Here is a 25,126-nt window from a genome sequence, read left to right as displayed (position 1 = left end):
AAGTGGGGAAGCATCTCGAACACATGGGCACTGGAGAAAATTTCCTGAACAAAACACCAATGGCTTATGCTTTAAGATCAAGAATCGACAAATGGGATCTCATAAAACTGCAAAGCTTCTGTAAGGCAAAGGACACTGTGGTTAGGACAAAACGACAACCAACAGATTGGGAAAAAATCTTTACGAATCCTACAACAGATAGAGGGCTTATATCCAAAATATACAAAGAACTCAAGAAGTTAGACTGAAGGGAGACAAATAACTCTATTAAAAAATGGGGTTCAGAGCTAAACAAAGAATTCACAGCTGAGGAATGACGAATGACTGAGAAACACCTAAAGAAATGTTCAACATCTTTAGTCATAAGGGAAATGCAAATCAAAACAACCCTGAGATTTCGCCTCACACCAGTGAGAATGGCTAAGGTCAAAAACTCAGTGACAGCAAATGCTGCCTAGGATGTGGAGAAAGAGGAACACTCCTCCATTGTTGGTGGGATTGCAGACTGATACAACCATTCTGGAAATCAGTCTGGAGGTTCCTCAGAAAATTGGACATTGCACTACCTGAGGACCCAGCTATACCTCTCATGGGCATATACCCAAAAGATGCCCCAACATATAACAAAGACATGCTCCAATATGATCATAGCAGCCTTATTTATAATAGCCAGAAGCTGGAAAGAACCCAGATGCCCTTTAACAGAGGAATGGATACAGAAAATGTGGTACATCTACACAATGGAATATTACTCAGCTATCAAAAACAATGACTTTTTGAAATTCATAGGCAAATGGATGTAACTGGAAAATATCATCCTGAGTGAGGTAACCCAATTACAGAAAAACACACGTAGTATGCACTCATTGATAAGTGGATATTAGCCAGAATGCTCAAATTACCCTAGATGCACAGAACACATGAAACTCAAGAAGGATGACCAAAATGTGAATGCTTCACTCCTTCTTTAAAAGGGGAACAAGAATACCCTTGGGAGGGAATAGGGAGGCAAAGTTTAGAACAGAGGCAGAAGGAACACCCATTCAGTGCCTGCCCCACGTGTGACCCATACATATCCAGCCACCAAACTAGATGAGATGGATGAAGCAAAGACAGAACCTAACAGGGAGATCAAAATACCCAACAAGAAGTAAATATACCCTTCCTAGACCATAACCTTTGGCCAGGCATGAAACCATGTTTGAGGGATGGGGCCACTCACCCACCTCAAAAATATTAATACGGAATTTCTCCTGACAAAAGGAAATGCTGGGGCAAAGAGTGGAGCAGAGACTGAAGAGAATGCCATTCAGACATTGTCCCACCTAGGGATCCATCCCATCTGCTGACACTAAACTGAGACACTATTGCTGATGCCAACAAGCTATTGCTGACACAAGCATGGTAAAGCTGTCCTCTTAGTGACTCTGCCAGAGCCTGACCAATACAGATGAGAATGCATTGAGCCAAAGTTTGGACTGAGTATAGGGTCTCCAATGGGCAAGTTAGGAAAGACTTTAGGAGCTGAAGGGGTTTGCAACCATATAGGAAGAACAACAATATCCACCAATCAGACCACCCCAAAGCTCCCAGGAACTAAACCATCAACCAAATAGTACGCAGGGAGCACCCATGGCTTTAGGTGGGCATGTAGCAGAGGACTGCCTTAGCTGGCCTCACCCAAGGGGAGTCCCTTGGTCCTGTGGAGGTTTGATATCCCAAGATAGGAGAATGCTAGGCCACTAAGGAAGGAGTGAATGGGCAAGTGGGAAACTACCCTCATATTGGCAGGGGAAGGAATTGAGGATGCTGGGAAGGGGATGGAAGGGGGTAATATTTGTAATGGAAATAAATAAAATAACCAATTAAAATGAAAAAAGAAATAAAAAAGAAATAAAAATAAAAAAAAGTCTTCCTATAGTAAAGACAAACTAGGTTTATTCCTGGTTATTATTCAGCCTGTTTCTCAAGGGATAGGCTATACCTCAACTGTAAACTTAATTACAGATATTAACGTAATGCCTATTTCATTAATAGATAGTCATGGATTTAGTTCAAATGCTTATATAATCACTTGCTTTTATTACCAACTGCTATTATGACTACTTTTTATTACAGTCTTGAAACACTGTCTTTACTTCACAAGAGGTTATTACCAACTTGTTAAGTTATATTTTTGTAAATCGATCTATTTGCCTGCCAAATTCCACACTTGGAAATACCCTCTATCTTTGAAGTATAAAACCATTATCTCTTTACATTCAACACCATTTTCAAACACTCCCTTTAGGAGGATATAACCCATGTAAAAGAATAAATAATGGCCATTTCGTCAAAAGAAATCTACAGATTTAATGCAATCTTCATCAAAATTCGTACGAATCCTTCAGAGAGTTAGAGAAATTTGCAAATCACCATCCTACACAGCTTTTTATCAATATTGCTCTGTAATACTGCTTGAACTCAGGGATGGTGATTCCCCCAGAAGTTCTTTTATTGTTGAGTATAGTTTTCACTATTCTGGGTTTTTTTTTAAATCACAAATGAATTTGCAAATGAACCACTACCCAAAGACTATACATGGACTGACCCATGGCTCCAGCTGCATAGGTAGCAGAGGATGGCTACCTCACCCACCAAATGTAAGGGAATGTCAGGGCTCAGGAAGAGGGGGTGAATGGGGAGGGTAATGCCCTTATAGAAAAAGGGGAGGGGGATGGGTTAGGGGATCTTATGTCCGGAAAACCGGAAAGAAAATAACCTTTGAAATGTAAATGAAAATAATCAATAAAAGAAAAAAACGAATAAATAAGTTTGCTTTAATTAATTTGGTTATGTATTTTTTGGGTTGGTGGTCTTTCTCCTCACATCTCAGGAATTATTTTCCTTCTTTACTGTAAATACGTATAGTTGTATCTAGCTCAGTGAGCAGTAGGCACAAACCACCATCTTTCCCATGTCTATTTCTCTCACTATAATTTCTACCTAATTTTATTCAGAAGGTAATCAACAAGCATGCAGAAACATGGGTAGGTTCTATTTACATTTTAATGTAAAATAACCTTATTACTATCACCAAGAACTTGATATCACTATATATATATATATTTATATATATACATATATATATACACATATATATGCATATATATATGCTTATTTTGTTGTCATAGCTATAGGCAAGCATACTTTAGGTTATTACAATTACTTTTGTCTTAATGCCTGGTGATCTATTGGTCACCTATACATGGCAATATTCTATTTTTTTCCTCAGCAGAAAGCAGTATAAACTTGGCAGTTTCAGTTTCTCTTACATAAAATATTATTTTATATATCATGAACTAGTTATATGGGCAAAAAGATAAGTATATATAAATGTGCTTAGTTGGAAATTATTATACAAATGCTTTATAAACTTTTGTTGTAGATGTAAATTTTAATCCAGCAACATGAGCATGTCTGCTTTGGCAAAGGATCATATCCAAAGACCTTCTAGGTCTATGTGTTCTAGCTTGAATGGAGCCATGTTCTGGGTTACAGTATGATTTAACTAGAGTACAAAAGTAAGTGGATTTGAAAGTTATTGAGGTTGGACACCTACTTAGCAAAGACTTTGGGGTCATTTCTATGTGTCTTTGTTAACAGTTTTATTTGGAAGAAAAAGAAACAAACATATTATCATGCCCCTGATTTTGAAATATCTTGGTTAATCAAGAGAAATCACTTTTACAAATGGATCATTCAGTTGATCTTATCCTTTCACAAGGATTCCATGGGCCAGTTGATTCTAAATACCTCCAGAATAGAGAGAAAATCCTATTTTACATCTCCAAGGGAAAGCTTGATTTCACAGGGACAAAATAAATATGATGCACATGAAAGCATTATTAAAACTGGAAAGACTGACTGCCTTCTGAATCTGATAGGCATCTGTATACTCCAGAAGCTCCTCTGACTAATGTAGTTGTTTACAGACTGTCACTGCTAACTTGGCCTCCTTTCTGCCTTGCACCTCAGTCACATTTTTTTTTCTTTTCAGTTTCTTTTTCCAGACAATCTCAAACTGTCACTGTTAGACTTGACACCCTAGTCATTCTTTCTGATGACACTTTTTTTGCCCATTTGACTGCTTACATAACTCATTAGTGAGTCCATCTACTTTTTTGATTTATAACTTAGAAAGACTAATTTTCTCCAGTTATTCATCCTACAAGAGTTGGGGGATATCTCTAGATAGTCTACTCTCATTTCTTTTCCTCTCCAAAGTTCTGACTCAATTTATCTCATGTTTCTGAAACTTTTTATACTTTTATCTGTAATACTAAATAACCTTGAAAAAGGAAGGGATTGTCTCTTCTCAGTGACATGAGTTATTAAAATGAATGGAGAGAATTTTCTTCTTTCAAATTCAGAGTTCTGTATTCATATTAATCCTAAAAGAAATTAAACAATTTTGAAATCTTGAAATGTGTCTTCTATAGGCTGCATAACAGACTTCTGGTTTCATCACTTAGTACTTCCCTAATAGTATTTATAAATTCTTTGTAAGCTCATTGTAAGAGATACTATATTTTCCACATTCTGTATTTCATTTCACAGCTATGGAAGGCCAATTCTTAATTGAAGCAGAGATTTATGATCAAATTAATTTTTCAAAATTGTATGTTATTTCTTCTTTCTTTCTTCCTAGTCTCAGCTTCATTATTCATTCCTACATTTCTGTTTTTTTCTCCTCTGGCGACTTTGCTATAAATGACCTCACCTCTGTAACCAAACTCATGTCTTGTTAGTGAAATCAAGGATGATTCATTTTATATTGTTATAGTTTAATCAGACTGTGCAAATTAGATGTATTATAGCCCCTGAAATGTTTTTGATAAGCCAAAGAGGAGAAACTTTGAAAGCTGCCCACAATATCAATGTCTTATACCATTATGAGCTATCATATTCCCTCTAGAGGGCAGAAATACTTTTTTTCAGCATCCTGTGGGAAAGCTGCTACCAAAAGATATTGGGTAGATGAGACATATATAGCTAGTTCTCTAACAGGTAAGAAATACTATTTCTACATTTGTGAGCTCAGAGATACACTATTGAAGATTTGGTAAATATGTATATTTTACTACTTTTCTATATGTTGTATGGACATATGATTAGAACATTATACTAGCCACTGGAATAAAGGCATTAATATTAATAACCCAGCATACTTTTTAAAGTTTACTCTTATGATACGCATAAAATACTATCCTTGGTAAAAAGCGATTTTCTAAAAATCAGTGAGTTTCTTATAAGAAATTAGTATGTGGTTTCAAAATATACTTGTACCACTTTGGGTAAAATGTTTTTTATTTAATAACACTTGGTAAAACTGATGACAATTTATATAGAAACAATAAAAATGATTAGCCTTTTTCTTTAAAAAGTTCATGATAGTATGCTGTGGAAGATAATTCTATTGTAGAATTTATTTTTAATAATGAAGTTATCAATAAAATTTTAGCATATAAAATATATGCTAATAAAATGAAATTAGTATGTAAAAGGCCAACAATATTGTATGGGAAAGAAAGTGAAAGAGTGAATTTGATATACTATTATTCGTTATTATTTAATGTGGTGTTAAACTATGAAAACATCCCCCATATATTTTCATATAAAATGGCCAAATGAGATTATGTTAAGCTAAAACTTCTATGTACACCCAAAACTTAAAAAAATTATGCCTAACTAAAATTTAGAGTAAAGGATATTAGGGAATAATGACTGTGACAAAACTTCTTAGAAGTATCAGCTTTGTGTTGAACAAGTGTAATACTTGTGGACTAGTGTATATTAGAGTATAGTATGATTATTTTCTACAAAATAAAATGACATAGATCAAATCTTTCACCATCAGTGGACATGCACCTAGAATGTACTTTAAGAACTTGACTACATTCCAGATAAAGTTCAAACCAACTGACACACATTCAAGCAGATGTCACTGGTGATTCTTAAAATATATGTAATGAACTTGAAGGAAAATAAAACCTATAGGGGTGTTGTTATCTCACTAATTTGCTATTTCCCTACAGAGCATAGGCATCATCTTATCAATCTTAAGCCCTTAGAAAAAATGACTACAGAGCAATTTTTCACAATTGAGTAAGCAAGTTAAGTAAATAGACCTTATAGGTATTGAATAGTGCGATTTTCTGTTTCTCTGTCCAGGTTATTTCCCAATTTTTTTTCGTGGTGGATATGGTATGAGTCATGAAATTAAGTCATACAGTTTTAGAAGCTTGAAGAGGATTTATTATATAATGCTTTTATTTAAGCTTTTACAGGCTAAAGGAATTGGTAAGCTATGAATAGAAGTCAAGTTTAGTGTATGAGTTTCTGAAAGACACAAATCTCATATCATTAAGTTCAGCACTAGTGATTCTTTAGCATCCTGGAGAAGCAGATTCTTTCTACTTGGGGCTCTTCATATCAATGTAGACTCCCATGGAAGGAGTCACCAGACACTCATTTTCATCATCCTCTATTCACTGCCTTTCAAGTTTGCTAATATTCAGATCTCCTCCTTCACCTGCAATACCTACATAGCATGTGCTCACTATTATTTTTGACCAACATAGCTAACTGTAAGTCTGCCCATTTTGTTTAAAAAGTTGAAGTAAATATAGTTTTCAATACATATTGCATTTTGGTGCTATTTGTCTTAAGGACATTGAGGTATATTATAATGTCTGATGAAAACCTGATGGGTTGTATTGATTACTACTTTTAGAGAGGCATGGGACAGCAATGGCTCACGTATGAAGAAAAAAGAAGTTTAAAAAATAAAAAAAATAACCCAAAACAATACAAATGACCAAAACTGCAAAGCAAAATAAACAAAAATCTCAAAAAAAGTCAAAGAAGAATATAGCTTATTTAACATTCTCTCTACCTGCATCAAGAATCAAGGATTCAAATCTCAGTTTGTATTGTCAAGGTAGCCATTCTTGTGGATGTCAACATCCCATGTTATATGATGCTGTGCAGAGCATGGGTACTTTCATTTTGAATCATTTAGGAATCTCATTAAGATATTTTGATACATTTCAGTTTTACTTTTGCTTCAGTTGGGATTTTGTCTTAGCTTTCTAAACTATGAATTTATTTGCCATCTGCTGCCCATGATATATAAAAATCCACAATAGGTTAATTATGGGAAATATCTTTATAATCAGAATGACATTAACAGTAATAGATAAAAATTATTTCATTCAAAGTGAAATACAGAAATTTCACTTGAAACAATAAAAAATCTTTTACATCTCAACAGACACAGAATTTATATTAGAGAGCAATAGAGACTGGAGATGGTAGATTTTCAACTGTCTATACAGAAATTTTCTTGACTGAAGCTTGAAGATAAATGTTGCATGAAAGGAGAAATGATCAAGAACTAAGATAACATTAATTAAACAGGTCATTAAATAAATACTTGAATTATTTTCAATTTAATTCTATAATTTGTCATTTATCTTAAATAAGTTGCATTCATTTTATGAAAATATAAAGGAAATAAAATCATTATAAACATTGACATTGATGTATGTACATTTATGGTAAAAAGTTACCAGAAGTTATATAGTCTAAGAAATGGTTAAAGTTATATAGTTTTTTGATAACAAATTATCCTAGATATGAAGATATTTAGCATACAGATATGTACTTATATATAGTAAGAAATACCTTACTATTTGAATGTAATTTCAGAGAGTATGAATAGCCTAAGATATAATATTGAGATATTTAGTAGTTACTATCAAGGAATATTCTTTTCTGTTTATATATAACATTCATAAAATATCATGAAGATTATTTGAAAACACTGCCAGATTTTGTGCAGGTTACTAGCATTTCTTGTTCTTTCAAGGAACAATACCTAGAAATAAGTATAGTATCAATTATAAATATAGGTAATAACTATGTAACATGAATGAAAAATAGGAATTTTAAAAATTGTGAGGGCTAGGTAACCTCACTTATCACTGCCAAGGATAAACAGATTATTATCAATAGATAAGAAAACATTGCATAAGTTATTGCCACCAGAAATTTTTTACTATGAAACAGTAAGGTGAATAATAAAGGAAAGTATACATTTACTTTACATTAATTGAACTGCAAAACTAATCTGAACCATACTAAATTCAGAGAGTTTGAGACAGAGAGTTCGGTGGAGAAATTGTCAATTTCATAGGTTTCTTGAAACTAAAAAAGACATTGAAATTGCATACAAAGTGTGGTAACAACAGTTTAATAATCATTATGTGGAATATTTTTATGATGAAGAAATGTCTTTGCTTAAAATAGTCCATCACACCAAGTGTTAAAACTAGTTCCTTTATCTTTTGCAGATGACACATTTCATATGGTTTCCTTCTCATTCATGAACCATGCAGCTGAATATCAATGTGACTGAGATCATTCTTCTTGGCTTGACACAGGATCCCAGTAGGAAGAACATTGTGTTTGCTATTTTCCTGTTCTTTTATATGGGGATATTACTAGGTAATTTGCTTATCATTGTTACGATCAAGACAAGCCAGGCCCTTGGGAGCCCCATGTACTTCTTCTTGTTTTACTTATCCTTGTCTGACACTTGTTTCTCAACAACTGTAGCTCCTAGAACAATTGTGGATTCCCTGCTGAAGGAGGCTTCTATCTCTTTCACTGAGTGCATAATCCAAGTCTTTACATTTCATTTCTTTGGCTGTCTGGGGATCTTTATCCTCATCCTCATGGCTGTTGACCGCTATGTGGCCATCTGTAAGCCCCTACACTATATGACCATCATGAGCCACCGGGTCTGTGGGGTGTTGGTGGCTTTAGCCTGGGTGGGATCCTGTGTGCATTCTTTAGTGCAGATATTTCTGGCCTTGAGTTTGCCCTTCTGTGGTCCCAATGTGATTGATCACAATTTTTGTGATTTGCAGCCACTATTGAAACTAGCCTGTTCAGACACATACATGATCAACCTGCTTCTGGTGTCCAACAGTGGAGCCATTTGTACAGTGAGTTTTCTCATGCTGATGGTCTCCTATGTCATTATTCTTCATTCCCTAAGAAACCACAGTGCTGAGGGGAGGAGGAAAGCTCTATCCACCTGCATATCCCACATTATTGTGGTTATCATTTTCTTTGGACCATGCATCTTTATATATACACGTCCTGCAACAACATTTCCTTTGGACAAGATGGTATCTATATTTTACTCAATTGGAACACCTTTTCTCAATCCTTTGATTTACACACTGAGAAATGCAGAGGTGAAAAATGCAATGAAGAAATTATGGAGAAGGAAAGTGGTCTCAGATGATAGAAAGTAAATGAGATTCCTAATATTTTCATATTTAGCATTAAATTAGATGTCAATAAAATATTATTTTTATTATTAGTTTAGTATATCAGTTTCTTAGTGAATGGGGACTTTAAGTTTGTATAATAAAGAGACCTTGTAAAAACACTTTTGTTGAGTTGATTTTATGTAGTAGCATGAAGCATGGATTAGAAATATGTACAATGTCCCTTGGTCTTTATTCCTTTTAGATACTGTGTCTCTGGTTCTTCAACCTTTCTGTCTCAACACTATTTGTGACTGTGATTGTATTTTCTGTCCTTCTTCCTCTTGACTTCTCACGTTTTCTCCTGATAACTGGCTATCTATATAATCATATCTTCTATTGAAAACCTGAACAGGTTTACCACTTCCAATTAGTTATTCTTTATTTAATTGATTTATTTTTGTGATTTTAATATAAGTTTGACAGTCTCCCAATGCTTTCTTCTGTAAAACCCTCCCATTTATATATTCCTTCTGTCTAATTAGACCTATAAAGAGGTCTAATGAATGACCTCATTTTTTTTACTAAATGTTATTCCATTAAAGTATGTAGGTATATATATATATATACATATTTCAATTAGTTACTTTATAAAGACCTTTTATATGTCTTTATGTTTTCATATGATGACACTTCATATCATCAACTTGTGTTCATTTTTGAATTCAGCAGATTGTGACAGATTACAATAATTTTAGCAAGTACTAGTTAAGGGGAAAATGCATGTACTTGAAGAAATCTCTCTTATATTTGGAGATTGACTCAGAACTTTTCCCTTGTTTTTATTAAAATAGAATACTAGAACACTAACAGGATTCAGAATGAAAAATTCACTTGAGAATCTCTGATACTCTGTTCTCAATATTGTAGTTGAATACACAATGACCTTTCTTCTCTTCTTCTGACCTGATCTCTTGTAATTTAACTACTAATATTTATCTTAGAATAAATAGAACAATCACTTCAATATAGGTTGCTTGGATATATTGGATGATTAAACAAAATGATGCAAATCAGTATCTCAGGTTTTGAAACAGAAATGTTTTATTTCAGATATAAAATATTTTGGTGAAATTTGATATAAATTTTGAAAAAAATAATAATAAAGAAGAAGCAGACTATTATTAACATTCCAATAATGAAGAATAATGCTAAGAAGATGAAAAATGTATAATTTAATATTATATTTTATATTTTCTTCATAGAAAAATTAAACATTTTTTACCTTGAGACTTCTTATTACTTCATAAATTATAAAATTGGGCAGCAAAATTTATATCAATTTTGCTGCATGAGAAACCACACAATTTTTTATTTCCTTTTTCCTGTTACTTGATTTTTTTTTTTTTTGAGTACCTGAGATTTAACATAGGTCACCACTCATGCTGGTACAGGGATCTACCACTGAGACAAAATTCAACCTTAAGTTTTCTTTTGCTCAGAATAATAATCGTATTTGTATTTGTGCATGTTTTAGAAATCTGTATGATCTACAATGAAGTATAATGATAAGTCTATTAGATTTCTCTTATTTTTACATTCTTTGAGTTTCAGTCTCAGTCAATCTTGACCATGTTTTCCTCATGCAATACCTACAGATTGACTCTGTTATTGCAGGATTTTCATTTTTTTTTTTTATTTTTTATTTTTTTTATTTTTTTTTATTAACTTGAGTATTTCTTATATACATTTCGAGTGTTATTCCCTTTCCCGGTTTCCGGGCAGACATCCCCCTCCCCCCTCCCCTTCCTTATGGGTGTTCCCCTCCCAACCCTCCCCCCATTGCCGCCCTCCCCCCATAGACTAGTTCACTGGGGGTTCAGTCTTAGCAGGACCCAGGGCTTCCCCTTCCACTGGTGCTCTTACTAGGATATTCATTGCTACCAATGGGGTCAGAGTCCAGGGTCAGTCCATGTATAGTCTTTAGGTAGTGGCTTAGTCCCTGGAAGCTCTGATTGCTTGGTATTGTTGTACTTTTGGGGTCTCGAGCCCCTTCAAGCTCTTCCAGTTCTTTCTCTGATTCCTTCAATAGGGGACCTATACTCAGTTCAGTGGTTTGCTGCTGGCATTCACCTCTGTATTTGCTGTATTCTGGCTGTGTCTCTCAGGAGAGATCTACATCCGGCTCCTGTCGGTCTGCACTTCTTTGCTTCATCCATCTTGTCTAATTGGGTGGCTGTATATGTATGGGCCACATGTGGGGCAGGCTCTGAATGGGTGTTCCTTCAGTCTCTGTTTTAATCTTTGCCTCTCCCTTCCCTGCCAAGGGTATTCTTTATCCTCATTTAAAGAAGGAGTGAAGCATTCACATTTTGATCATCCGTTTTGAGTTTCGTTTGTTCTAGGGATCTAGGGTAATTCAAGCATTTGGGCTAATAGCCACTTATCAATGAGTGCATACCATGTATGTCTTTCTGTGATTGGGTTAGCTCACTCAGGATGATATTTTCCAGTTCCAACCATTTGCCTACGAATTTCATAAACTCGTTTTTGATAGCTGAGTAATATTCCATTGTGTAGATGTACCACATTTTCTGTATCCATTCCTCTGTTGAAGGGCATCTGGGTTCTTTCCAGTTTCTGGCTATTATAAATAAGGCTGCAATGAACATAGTGGAGCACGTGTCTCTTTTATATGTTGAGGCATCTTTTGGGTATATGCCCAAGAGAGGTATAGCTGGATCCTCAGGCAGTTCAATGTCCAATTTTCTGAGGAACCTCCAGACTGATTTCCAGAATGGTTTTACCAGTCTGCAATCCCACCAACAATGGAGGAGTGTTCCTCTTTCTCCACATCCTCGCCAGCATCTGCTGTCACCTGAGTTTTTGATCTTAGCCATTCTCACTGGTGTGAGGTGAAATCTCAGGGTTGTTTTGATTTGCATTTCCCTTATGACTAAAGATGTTGAACATTTCTTTAGGTGTTTCTCAGCCATTCGGCATTCCTCAGCTGTGAATTCTTTGTTTAGCTCTGAACCCCATTTTTTAATAGGGTTATTTGTTTCCCTGTGGTCTAACTTCTTGAGTTCTTTGTATATTTTGGATATAAGGCCTCTATCTGTTGTAGGATTGGTAAAGATCTTTTCCCAATCTGTTGGTTGCCGTTTTGTCCTAACCACAGTGTCCTTTGCCTTACAGAAGCTTTGCAGTTTTATGAGATCCCATTTGTCGATTCTTGATCTTAGAGCATAAGCCATTGGTGTTTTGTTCAGGAAATTTTTTCCAGTGCCCATGTATTCCAGATGCTTCCCTAGTTTTTCTTCTATTAGTTTGAGTGTGTCTGGTTTGATGCGGAGGGCCTTGATCCACTTGGACTTAAGCTTTGTACAGGGTGATAAGCATGGATCGATCTGCATTCTTCTACATGTTGCCCTCCAGTTGAACCAGCACCATTTGCTGAAAATGCTATCTTTTTTCCATTGGATGGTTTTGGCTCCTTTGTCAAAAATCAAGTGACCATAGGTGTGTGGGTTCATTTCTGGGTCTTCAATTCTATTCCATTGGTCTATCTGTCTGTCTCTGTACCAATACCATGCAGTTTTTATCACTATTGCTCTGTAATACTGATTGAGTTCAGGGATAGTGATTCCCCCTGAAGTCCTTTTATTGTTGAGGATAGCTTTAGCTATCCTGGGTTTTTTGTTATTCCAGATGAATTTGCAAATTGTTCTATCTAACTCTTTGAAGAATTGGATTGGTATTTTGATGGGGATTGCATTGAATCTGTAGATTGCTTTTGGTAAAATGGCCATTTTTACTATATTAATCCTGCCAATCCATGAGCATGGGAGATCTTTCCATCTTCTGAGGTCTTCTTCAATTTCTTTCCTCAGTGTCTTGAAGTTCTTATTGTACAGATCTTTTACTTGCTTGGTTAAAGTCACACCGAGGTACTTTATATTATTTGGGTCTATTATGAAGGGTGTCGTTTCCCTAATTTCTCTCTCGGCTTGTTTCTCTTTTGTATAGAGGAAGGCAACTGATTTATTTGAGTTAATTTTATACCCAGCCACTTTGCTGAAGTTGTTTATCAGCTTTAGTAGTTCTCTGGTGGAACTTTTGGGATCACTTAAATATACTATCATGTCATCTGCAAATAGTGATATTTTGACCTCTTCTTTTCCGATCTGTATCCCCTTGATCTCCTTTTGTTGTCTGATTGCTCTGGCTAGAACTTCAAGAACTATATTGAATAAGTAGGGAGAGAGTGGGCAGCCTTGTCTAGTCCCTGATTTTAGTGGGATTGCTTCAAGTTTCTCTCCATTTAGTTTAATGTTAGCAACTGGTTTGCTGTATATGGCTTTTACTATGTTTAGGTATGGGCCTTGAATTCCTATTCTTTCCAGGACTTTTATCATGAAGGGGTGTTGAATTTTGTCAAATGCTTTCTCAGCATCTAATGAAATGATCATGTGGTTCTGTTCTTTCAGTTTGTTTATATAATGGATCACGTTGATGGTTTTCCGTATATTAAACCATCCCTGCATGCCTGGGATAAAGCCTACTTGATCATGGTGGATCATTGTTTTGATGTGCTCTTGAATTCGGTTTGCCAGAATTTTATTGAGTATTTTTGCATCGATATTCATAAGGGAAATTGGTCTGAAGTTCTCTTTCTTTGTTGTGTCTTTGTGTGGTTTAGGTATAAGAGTAATTGTGGCTTCGTAGAAGGAATTCGGTAGGGCTCCATCTGTTTCAATTTTGTGGAACAGTTTGGATAATATTGGTATGAGGTCTTCTATGAAGGTTTGATAGAATTCTGCACTAAACCCGTCTGGACCTGGGCTCTTTTTGGTTGGGAGACCTTTAATGACTGCTTCTATTTCCTTAGGAGTTATGGGGTTGTTTAACTGGTTTATCTGTTCCTGATTTAACTTCGATACCTGGTATCTGTCTAGGAAATTGTCCATTTCCTGAAGATTTTCAAATTTTGTTGAATATAGGTTTTTATAGTAAGATCTGATGATTTTTTGAATTTCCTCTGAATCTGTAGCTTGTCTCCCTTTTCATTTCTGATTTTGTTAATTTGGACGCACTCTCTGTGTCCTCTCGTTAGTCTGGCTAAGGGTTTATCTATCTTGTTGATTTTCTCAAAGAACCAACTTTTGGTTCTGTTGATTCTTTCTATGGTCCTTTTTGTTTCTACTTGGTTGATTTCAGCTCTGAGTTTGATTATTTCCTGCCTTCTACTCCTCCTGGGTGTATTTGCTTCTTTTTGTTCTAGAGCTTTTAGGTGTGCTGTCAAGCTGCTGACATATGCTCTTTCCTGTTTCTTTCTGCAGGCACTCAGCGCTATGAGTTTTCCTCTTAGCACAGCTTTCATTGTGTCCCATAAGTTTGAGTATGTTGTATCTTCATTTTCATTAAATTCTAAAAAGTTTTTATTTCTTTCTTTATTTCTTCCTTGACCAGGTTATCATTGAGTAGAGCATTGTTCAATTTCCACATATATGTGGGCATTCTTCCCTTATTGTTATTGAAGACCAGTTTTAGGCCGTGGTGGTCCGATAGCACGCATGGGATTATTTCTATCTTTCTGTACCTGTTGAGGCCCGTTTTTTGACCAATTATATGGTCAATTTTGGAGAAAGTACCATGAGGAGCTGAGAAGAAGGTATATCCTTTTGCTTTAGGATAGAATGTTCTATAAATATCCGTTAAGTCCATTTGGCTCATGACTTCTCTTAGTCTGTCGACATCACTGTTTAATTTCTGTTTCCATGATCTGTCCATTGATGAGAGTGGGGTGTTGAAGTCTCCCACTATTATTGTGTGAGGTGCAATGTGTGTTTTGAGCTTTAGTAAGGTTTCTTTTACGTATGTAGGTGCCCTTGTATTTGGGGCATAGATATTGAGGATTGAGAGTTCATCTTGGTGGATTTTTCCTTTGATGAATATGAAGTGTCCTTCCTTATCTTTTTTGATGACTTTTAGTTGGAAATTGATTTTATTTGATATTAGAATGGCTAATCCAGCTTGCTTCTTCCGACCATTTGCTTGGAAAGTTGTTTTCCAGCCTTTCACTCTGAGTTAGTGTCTGTCTTTGTCTCTGAGGTGTGTTTCCTGTAGGCAGCAGAATGCAGGGTCCTCGTTGCGTATCCAGTTTGTTAATCTATGTCTTTTTATTGGGGAGTTGAGGCCATTGATATTGAGAGATATTAAGGAATAGTGATTATTGTTTCCCTTTATATTCATATTTGGATGTGTGGTTATGTTTGTGTGCTTTCATTCTCTTTGTTTTGTTGCCAAGACGATTAGTTTCTTGCTTCTTCTAGGGTATAGCTTGCCTCCTTATGTTGGGCTTTACCATTTATTATCCTTTGTAGTGCTGGATTTGTAGAAAGATATTGTGTAAATTTGGTTTTGTCATGGAATATCTTGGTTTCTCCATCAATGTTAATTGAGAGTTTTGCTGGATATAGTAACCTGGGCTGGCATTTGTGTTCTCTTAGGGTCTGTATAACATCAGTCCAGGATCTTCTGGCCTTCATAGTTTCTGGCGAGAAGTCTGGTGTGATTCTGATAGGTCTCCCTTTATATGTTACTTGACCTTTTTCCCTTACTGCTTTTAATATTCTTTCTTTATTTTGTGCGTTTGGTGTTTTGACAATTATGTGACGGGAGGTGTTTCTTTTCTGGTCCAATCTATTTGGAGTTCTGTAGGCTTCTTGTATGCCTATGGGTATCTCTTTTTTTAGGTTAGGGAAGTTTTCTTCTATGATTTTGTTGAAGATATTTACTGGTCCTTTGAGCTGGGAGTCTTCACTCTCTTCTATACCTATTATCCTTAGGTTTGATCTTCTCATTGAGTCCTGGATTTCCTGTATGTTTTGGACCAGTAGCTTTTTCCGCTTTACATTATCTTTGACAGTTGAGTCAATGATTTCTATGGAATCTTCTGCTCCTGAGATTCTCTCTTCCATCTCTTGTATTCTGTTGGTGAAGCTTGTATCTACAGCTCCTTGTCTCTTCTTTTGGTTTTCTATATCCAGGGTTGTTTCCATGTGTTCTTTCTTGATTGCTTCTATTTCCATTTTTAATTCCTTCAACTGTTTGTTTGTGTTTTCCTGGAATTCTTTCAGGGATTTTTGCGTTTCCTCTCTGTAGGCTTTTACTTGTTTATTAATGTTTTCCTGTGCTTCCCTAAGTGTGTTCATGTCTTTCTTTAAGTCCTCCAGCATCATGATCAAATATGATTTTGAAACTAGATCTTGCTTTTCTGGTGTGTTTGGATATTCCGGGTTTGCTTTGGTGGGAGAATTGGGCTCCGATGATGCCATGTAGTCTTGGTTTCTGTTGCTTGGGTTCCTGCGCTTGCCTCTCGCCATCAGATTATCTCTAGTGTTACTTTGTTCTGCTATTTCTGACAGTGGCTAGACTGTCCTATAAGCCTGTGTGTCAGGAGTGCTGTAGACCTGTTTTCCTCTCTTTCAGTCAGTTATGGGGACAGAGTGTTCTGCTTTCGGGCGTGTAGTTTTTCCTCTCTACAGGTCTTCAGCTGTTCCTGTGGGCCTGTGTCTTGAGTTCACCAGGCAGCTTTCTTGCAGCAGAAAATTTGGTCTTACCTGTGGTCCTGAGGCTCAAGTTCGCTCATGGGGTGCTGCCCACGGGCTCTCTGCAGCGGCAGCAATCAGGAAGACCTGTGCCGCCCCTTCTGGGAGCTTCAGTGCACCAGGGTTCCAGATGGTCTTTGGCTTTTTCCTCTGGCGTCCGAGATGTGTGTGCAGGGAGCAGTCTCTTCTGGTTTCCCAGGCTTGTCTGCCTCTCTGAAGGTTTAGCTCTCCCTCCCACGGGATTTGGGTGCAGAGAACTGTTTATCCGGTCTGTTTCTTTCAGGTTCCGGCGGTGTCTCAGGCGCAGGGGTCCTGCCGCTCCTGGGCCCTCCCCCACGGGAGCCCAGAGGCCTTATACAGTTTCCTCTTGGGCCAGGGATGTGGGCAGGGGTGAGCAGTGTTGGTGGTCTCTTCCGCTCTGCAGCCTCCGGAGTGCCCACCTGACCAGGTGATTAGGATTTTCATTTTTAAGACCTTGTTGACAGAATCATATTTGGTCCAGCCTCTCTTATAAAACAAGAAAAATAATACGTGTTGAATGTAGATCCATATTTGTTATTTATTTCCCTTTATTATCTGAGTGTTAAGATTATCTGTGTACTATGTATGTGCCTGGTATGTACACAGAAATTGGATGAGAAAATTGGACACCTGGAATTGGAGTTGCAGATGGTTTTGTACTACAGTGTGTATGCTGAGAATTATATCTGGGTATTCTGGAAAAAACAGCATAAGCTTTTAACTACTGAGTCATCTATCTGGCCATGATGTACATTGTTTGGCATATTACTTTGGGGAAAATGCGAAACATAGTTCCCCTATGTTTGCTGTCACACATCTCCCATGAACTGTGACTCTACACAAAATCATTCGCAGTATTTTGCAATAAAAATTCAAGAAAGAGCTCTCTGCTCCAGACCCCGTGGGAGAGAGACCTCACCGCCTGGTCAGGTGGGCACTCCTGAGACTGCAGAGCAGAAGAGACCACCAACACTGCCCACCCCTGTCCAAATCCCTGGCCCAAGAGGAAACTGTATAAGGCCTCTGGGTTTGGGTCACTAAACAGCCATCATTTACAATATGCTAAGATCACTGTAGAATTATATAGAGTTACATAATATATTTACTAGTTGTTATTCAAAGCTAAAGCAGGATAAATAACTTGCATGAATAAGGAGATAGCATCATCCATGCATGAAATATCAAAATTAAACTAAGCATTCCTCCCAATAACTATAGTTTGATGCGATTCTATAAGATAAGGTCTTGGGTTGTGCAAATGAAAGGAGTGGAGGGAGGGGAAACTGTTTTCAGGATGAATAGTATTGTATGAGAGAATAAATTGTTGAAAGAACAGGTTGTTTCAATGTACAATAATTTTTAATCTTCTTAATATATAAGAATATAAATATCAAGTTTTATATCAAAAGATCAGTGTTGTAGTATGATATCCCTCATACACAATCATAAGTATCCATAAACCAGAGAGTTTTGTCGTACAAAGAAAGCCAAACTGAACAGGATGTTCCAAGAAAAACAGACCTCATGTTGATCTTGAAAATTAAGTAACTCTTAGCTTCACTTTCTTGTTCTACTTAGCGTGGCCAGCAGTGCTAGACAAAATGTCAGTATTATTTTCCCAATAATGCTATTTGCAAATATACATTGATACATCCATAATGAGAAGAGTCTAATGGACTTACAGTTAATGGTCACATGGTGATGCTTTTAGATGTTACTTGATATAACACAAACTATAGTGTAAACAAAATCACAATTGTTTGTGCAACATATGGATGCAAGTTAAAAAGTCAATGTCTACAACATAATACGTTGTAATATATTATAATACAACTCATAGACCCAAGATTCAGTTAGCACTGCAGAGAGTGGGGCAGAAAATTTGTAAGAGTCTGAGGTCCAGGACATCTACTAGGAGGTATTATCTTCTTAATAGTTGAGAGCTCAGCTAAATTGAATAAAACATGTTATGTAGTTAACATTAAGATATCTGTAGTTAATATAAATTTGTATAATGTATTAAATGCATGAATTTAAATGTAGATCAAATAAATTGTGAAATGAATATTTTGAAACATTACTCAACTTCTGCTTTTTAGTGTGTCTGGGTCTAGTGTGAGGGTTGAGAACAAGAGACAGATATGTCCAGAATATATTTTATACATACATGAAATTCTCTAAGAATAACTGATATATACTTAATAAAAGTTAGCAAAAACAGTTTTATGTATAATACGAATAGAAGCAAAATGTCATACATGAATCATGTTGGTCCATTTAAGACAAGATGTTAATTCCCTGTTTTGGTGAGAGATTGTCAACATCTGATATAGCAACAGCCTTGACTCAAACTCATCATGTGACCTAGAATGACTTTGAACTCCTGATCCTCCTTTCATCTCCCAGTGCTGGGACTCCAAACTTATGCTACAGCTACCCAAAACATTATTTTTATAAACATATTATACAAACTCTAAATACAAAGGATATCAGTGTTTGCATACACAAACTTAGATGAAAATTTGAATTATTAAAAATGTTTTCTTTTGTGTTGGGGATTTAGCTCAGTAATAGAGCACTTGCCTAGCAAGCATAAGACCCTGGGTTCGGTCCTCAGCTCCTGAAAAAAAAAAAAAGACAAAATAACAAAGATGTTTTCTTCTTAAAGGAAAAATCTTAAACACTACATTCTAAGATACCTCTTTAAATGACATTTAAAAAAAACTTTACCAATTTAACGAAATTCCTGATTCAATATATTTAATACATTTGCAAAATTATTTTTATTTTTCAAAGTTTTCAGCCAATATCTAAAATATAAAAACAATTATAAAAATATAAATATGAAACCCTAGTCATTAATATTGAATTAATATAAAAAATTTCACAAATAAAATGTAATTTGTGAAAATAAAATCATACTAGGACAATTTGCCTTAGAGTATGTCAAAAATAATGAAAACTAGCTTGAATATTTTTCTTAGAGGTTAAGAACATTTTTTCATTAAATTTCATTAAATTGAAGAAATACATTTAAAATGATTGAATTTAAAATGCTCTGCCTTGGACGAAAGGGAAGACAAAAGGAGGAAGGGGATGGAAGGGAAGGCATTTGTAATTTAAAAACTCCTGCTGAGTTCTCTGGGCACGTGTACCAAACCATTCTTATATCTGAAGTGATGCTTTCTAGGCTTCTCATGAATCATTTTATCTGCTTTTATTTCGTTAACTTTAATCATACAACTCTACTGGGTATGGAATTTGTGCACCAGAGTTTATAAAATTCTTGTGAGGATGAGGTGGGTGGGTGGGTGGGTGGGTTGGATGGAGGAGTACCCTCATAGAGGCAATGGGGAAGGGGATGGGATGGGAAATTTGTGGAGGAGAATCTGGGAAGAGAGACAACACTACAAATGTAAATAAAATAACTAATAAAAAATAGTAAAATAAAAAACCCACATTTGGGGTTCGGGATTTAGCTCAGTGATAGAGTGCTTGCCTAGAAAGCGTAGGGCCCTGGGTTCGGTCCTCAGCTCCAGGAAAAAAAAAGAAAGAAAGAAAGAAAGAAAGAAAGAAAGAAAGAAAGAAAGAAAGAGAGAAAGAAAGAAAGAGAGAAAGAAAAAACACTCCACATTTCACATTTATGACACAAAATATTTACAGTTTGCTAATCACAACATCCAAATGTCACTTGATCACAATTTAAAATCATTTATGAAGATGAAAATTGTACCTTATATGCTGTCCCATGGCTAAGTTTTCTAAAAATAAAAAGATTGATGACAGGACAGCCATCTTCTAATCTCAACTGCAGATATTCAGTGGTGACCAAAAATACTCTGCTGGCAGTCTACTTCTATGCGAAAGAAGGACAGGGCTAACAAAGAGAATGGGTAATATTTCTGCTTCACAAGTACTGTATTCATCATGATCTCCAAGTAATAGAAAAATGAAAAAAGTCAAAGTTCCTCCTACACTGCTACTAGAATTTAAATATGTTTCTCTGAGACATCATGAATCTATGAGATTGATTCTGAATACCCAAAGGGTTTGGGAATTTTCTGCCCCTTGAGATTCCAAGTTATAGTTCTGTATACCTTGTCCCTTCATCAACTAGTTAACAATACTTATAAGCACCTCCAATATTAGGTTGTGCTTTTAATTTTTTCTATGAATTCTATTTAACAATGTTCTCATCATGGTTCAGGAACAAACCCTCAAACCCTGTTTAATAATATATGGAAAACAGTGTTTATGTGCTGAATTAACAAAAACTTCCAGACTTTTTCTTATTGTAATTGAATTCATTGAGGTTAGTGAGCACTTTAGAACATATTTGGACCACGTTGTAATTTCGCAACGAATTTACTATCTTATATTAAAACGACGCTCAAAAAAAAAAAAAAAAAAAAAAAAAAAAACACAAACAAAAACTTCCTTCAGTCACAAGGAATTTTTCAATAAATTTTTACCATGCATTACTTTGGGAAAACCTATAAAGGAATTTATATTAAAGAAGTACATTTTATGTTTAATTTTAGACAAGTTCATATATATATTCATAGAATTATTATAATATTGACCACTAATACTTCTCTCTTATAACCCCCATTACTACTAATCCTCTTTCTCTTCCAACTATAAAAAACCACGCACATACCTTTAAAAATAAAAAAAATGAAAATCCTGCTTTTAATTAGAGTTACCTCAGTGAAGATGAATAGGGAGTTACTTACTGGAGCAATGGAAACTTATATTGGTTACATACTGGTAAAAAATTATACCCTTTTACCAGAAAAAACTACCTGTCTATAGCATCCCAGATATAGGGGGACCATCACAAGTGCTTACACTATCCAAGGTGGAATGTCGAATGGCCCAGATTTGTACAGGTATACACAGGTAATGTCTTCATTATTTAAATGGTTAACTCATATTCAGAAGAAAATATATCACAAAACTCCTGCCTACCTATCAGGTCCTACAATTTATTTCTGTCTGTGATATTCGTGTGTCTTGGAGGTGGTGATATAAAGCTATAAAGATTTAGGTATATATATATTTAGATAGATAGATAGATAGATAGATAGATAGATAGATAGATAGATAGCAGGTTGATGCCTCGTCTATTTACCAAACAGTTACAGCATATTCCCACCAAGGGCATGTGACTTCGTAAACCATAAGCTTTTAGCAGATTTACATTACCAAAATATTTTCCTTCCTATGCAACATACCTCCGTTCTAATCTAAAAGTGGTTTGTTACACCTTATCATTATCAGTCATGCTATTATTGTTTGAATGGGTAATTTTATCATTTGTTTCAGTATTCTAGAATGGAAATCTGACATCTAAGCAACAGCTTTGAGAATTGTTCTTTCCAATAGTGTACAAGGCATTCTGGGACATAAACACTAGTCATCAGAGAAGAACATTCTGAAGGAAGTCATAGTAAGTTCTTATAAAATAAAAAAGATGTTATATATTTTGAAAATTCAAGACAGCAAATTAACATTATCATTCCAAAATGAAGGAATGATGCAGAAGCCAGGAATAAGAAGAATGAGTTAAAGCCCAAACTGAGCAAGGCATATAGTGATATGATTTGTTTCTTTTAAGGTAATTGTAGCCATTTTGTATTTAGGCTCCATTTGCCCATAAGGTAAAATGGAGTTCATCTACTTCACAAAATTAATCAAGCTGACAATAAAAAGTTCTACTAGTAAGTCAATATGCTATTGTTTTAATTTTCATGCTCTCCTTTTAAAAAACTATGGAAATTCACTATGCCCAACGCCATTTACCTTACTTAGGAACAATCATCTTGAAAATCAGCTGATAGTACTCTCCATACTTAGACAAAACGTAATAATTCTTCGCTCCATGTCTCCTGAAGTTTTGACCTGGAGTTTTCTATAAAAAGCCTACCCTAAGAACAAAGGAGCACCACAGTTTGGCTCCAATGTCCTCTCCGTGGTCCTGATCAATCTATCAGTATTAAACTGATCAATTGATTAATAAACTTTCATCATATCTGAGATCAGTGACTGAGAGGTCAGTGTGTGGTTCTTCCTGAATCTCAACAGTAGTAAATCTTGCAGCTTCATGTTTCTAGCATGTGGTGAGTCACAGAGATCTAAAACAAGAAAAGTGTCCTCCACCATCCACATCTGCTGCCAACAGGACAAGGAGTCTCTTTCTCTCTTCACCCAGCTATACTCATTGAATGATAGATTGCTCAGGGTGTGTCCCACATTGTTGTCATGTCTCAGCCTCTGGGATCTCCACTAAAATGTAGTCTTCACTTTTATAGATTCAAGCAAATGGCCATACAAACTTTCTTTCAATGACCGTAATATTTGTATATATTGTGCGGCCTCAGCTTTTCTCAAAAACCGTGAAAAAGTGTCTAGAGAGATGACTCAGCATTTAACAACACTGACTGCTCTTCGAGGTCCTGAGTTCAATTCCCTGCAGTCATATGGTTGCTCTCAGCCATGTGTAATTGTATCAGATACTCTGTATGGTGTGTTTAAAGAAAGTAATAATATACTCACATACATAAAATAAATAAACCTTTAAATAATGCATGGAACATCACTACATAAACCTTATGTCTTATAAATTCATGTTTAGTAAATCATTATCATGCCTACAATGTTGCCTAAGTTTCCGGAAGCTTGAGGTGGAACCTGTCACCCTAGAACTATAGCTATGCCAACTTCTGTGAGATCTTGCACTTAGGGCAAATATATTATTCCAGTGCAGACCTGGACATTATTTTTTAATAGTTCAAAAGTCTTTTGCTAGCATACCACTTGATGTAAACTTTAACCATCCAGAACTCTTTCCTCTAAAATCTCTATTACTTTTTTATCTTTTGTCCCAATTATCTTTTTTAAATGTAGACATAAATTATACAAAACCTCCACTATGTTCGAGAAATAGCTCAATGATGAATAGCACTCACTGCATTTGCAAAACACCAGGATCTACTTTCTGAATCACAGGTTCACAGGTGCATTAGTCAGGGACGTCTAGAAATATATATATATTATTTACAAATATATATACATATATATATATATATATATATATATATATATATATTAGAGTGGCTTAAAGTTTGTGTTCAAGCAAGTCCAATGGTTGAATGTCTCAGCATATCTCCAGTAGAAGTTGGTGTCCCCAAAAAAGAGCAGATTCTAATGCCAATAAAGACACTAACCTGTCAGAGAGAGCAAAGGTAAGAAGAGAAAGAACAAGCATTTCCTTCTTTCATGCCTTTTATATAGGCTTCTACCATAAATTTGACCCAGACTAAAGTCAGACCTTCTCACCTCAAAACATCTGTGTTCCTCTTCATCCTTCTCACATAAAATTATTTAATTAAGAAAAACAGTAGCCACAGGTGTACTCAGCCACTTGGGATTTAGTTAATTCCAGAGGCAGTCGAGGCAATGACCAACAAAAACTGTCACACAACCAATTGTTACCTCAGTGTCAAAGTCCTTATCTTCATGTGGCCTCGCTGAGCAGTAAACCCATAACACATATACATACAAGCAAGAAAAACTTTCATACACATAACATGATAAAGTGTAAAAAGTTTTCATGCATTCATGTCACTGATTCCAGTCACATGCTCGTCTGTTCTGAAAGTTTCTCCATCCAGTGAATTATACCATTATGTTTAAATACCAATTTATTATTGTTTTCAGGACATGAATATGATAGCTATTCTCAGTCATCAACTTGACATATCTGAAATTAAGTAAATCCCAAGAAGCTGGATGTACCTGTGAGTTATTTTTCTTAATTAAATCATTTGAGGAGGAAAGAACCATCTTAACTCTGTGCCACACAATATGACTAATGCAGTGGAAATATAAAGCCCAATGCTGGAAACATAGCATTTAAATGGTCTCTATTATACCGCTTGATAGGATCTTTCTAAAACTATTAAAACTCATGACAACTGTAACTTAAGGAAATGCTTCATGTGGTTCACAAATCAGTAATAAAGTGCTTCAGAGTTGGAGATCATGGCAATAGGAGCTAGAGGAAGCAGATAATGTTGATTTCACAACCTAGATATAGAATGGTTACTGTACATGTTTGTTTGATACTCAAGCTCAGAGAACAGTATTGCCCACATTTCAAGTGAT

The 25,126-nt window shown here is 35.6% G+C and overlaps 3 protein-coding genes across 4 annotated transcripts in view; 1 reads left to right on the top strand and 2 right to left on the bottom strand.

Annotated features, from left to right (window-relative positions):
- Positions 1-25,126, bottom strand: part of Or4c105 (olfactory receptor family 4 subfamily C member 105) — an 85,395-nt gene that overhangs the window by 24,907 nt on the left and 35,362 nt on the right. The window lies entirely within an intron of this gene.
- The window catches only part of Or4c11 (olfactory receptor family 4 subfamily C member 11), a 102,461-nt gene that overhangs the window by 42,009 nt on the left and 35,326 nt on the right, over positions 1-25,126 (bottom strand). The window lies entirely within an intron of this gene.
- Positions 8,436-9,368, top strand: Or4c104 (olfactory receptor family 4 subfamily C member 104). The gene has a single exon (NM_001000343.1). The coding sequence runs from the start codon at positions 8,436-8,438 to the stop codon at positions 9,366-9,368; it is 933 nt and encodes a 310-aa protein (NP_001000343.1).

This window comes from Rattus norvegicus, chromosome 3 (genome assembly GCF_021556685.1).
Source record: "Rattus norvegicus strain SHRSP/BbbUtx chromosome 3, alternate assembly SHRSP_T2T, whole genome shotgun sequence".
Taxonomy (NCBI): domain Eukaryota; kingdom Metazoa; phylum Chordata; class Mammalia; order Rodentia; family Muridae; genus Rattus; species Rattus norvegicus.
The sequence above is the reverse complement of the archived record's forward strand: the minus strand, read 5'-3'. Positions and strand labels throughout refer to the sequence as shown.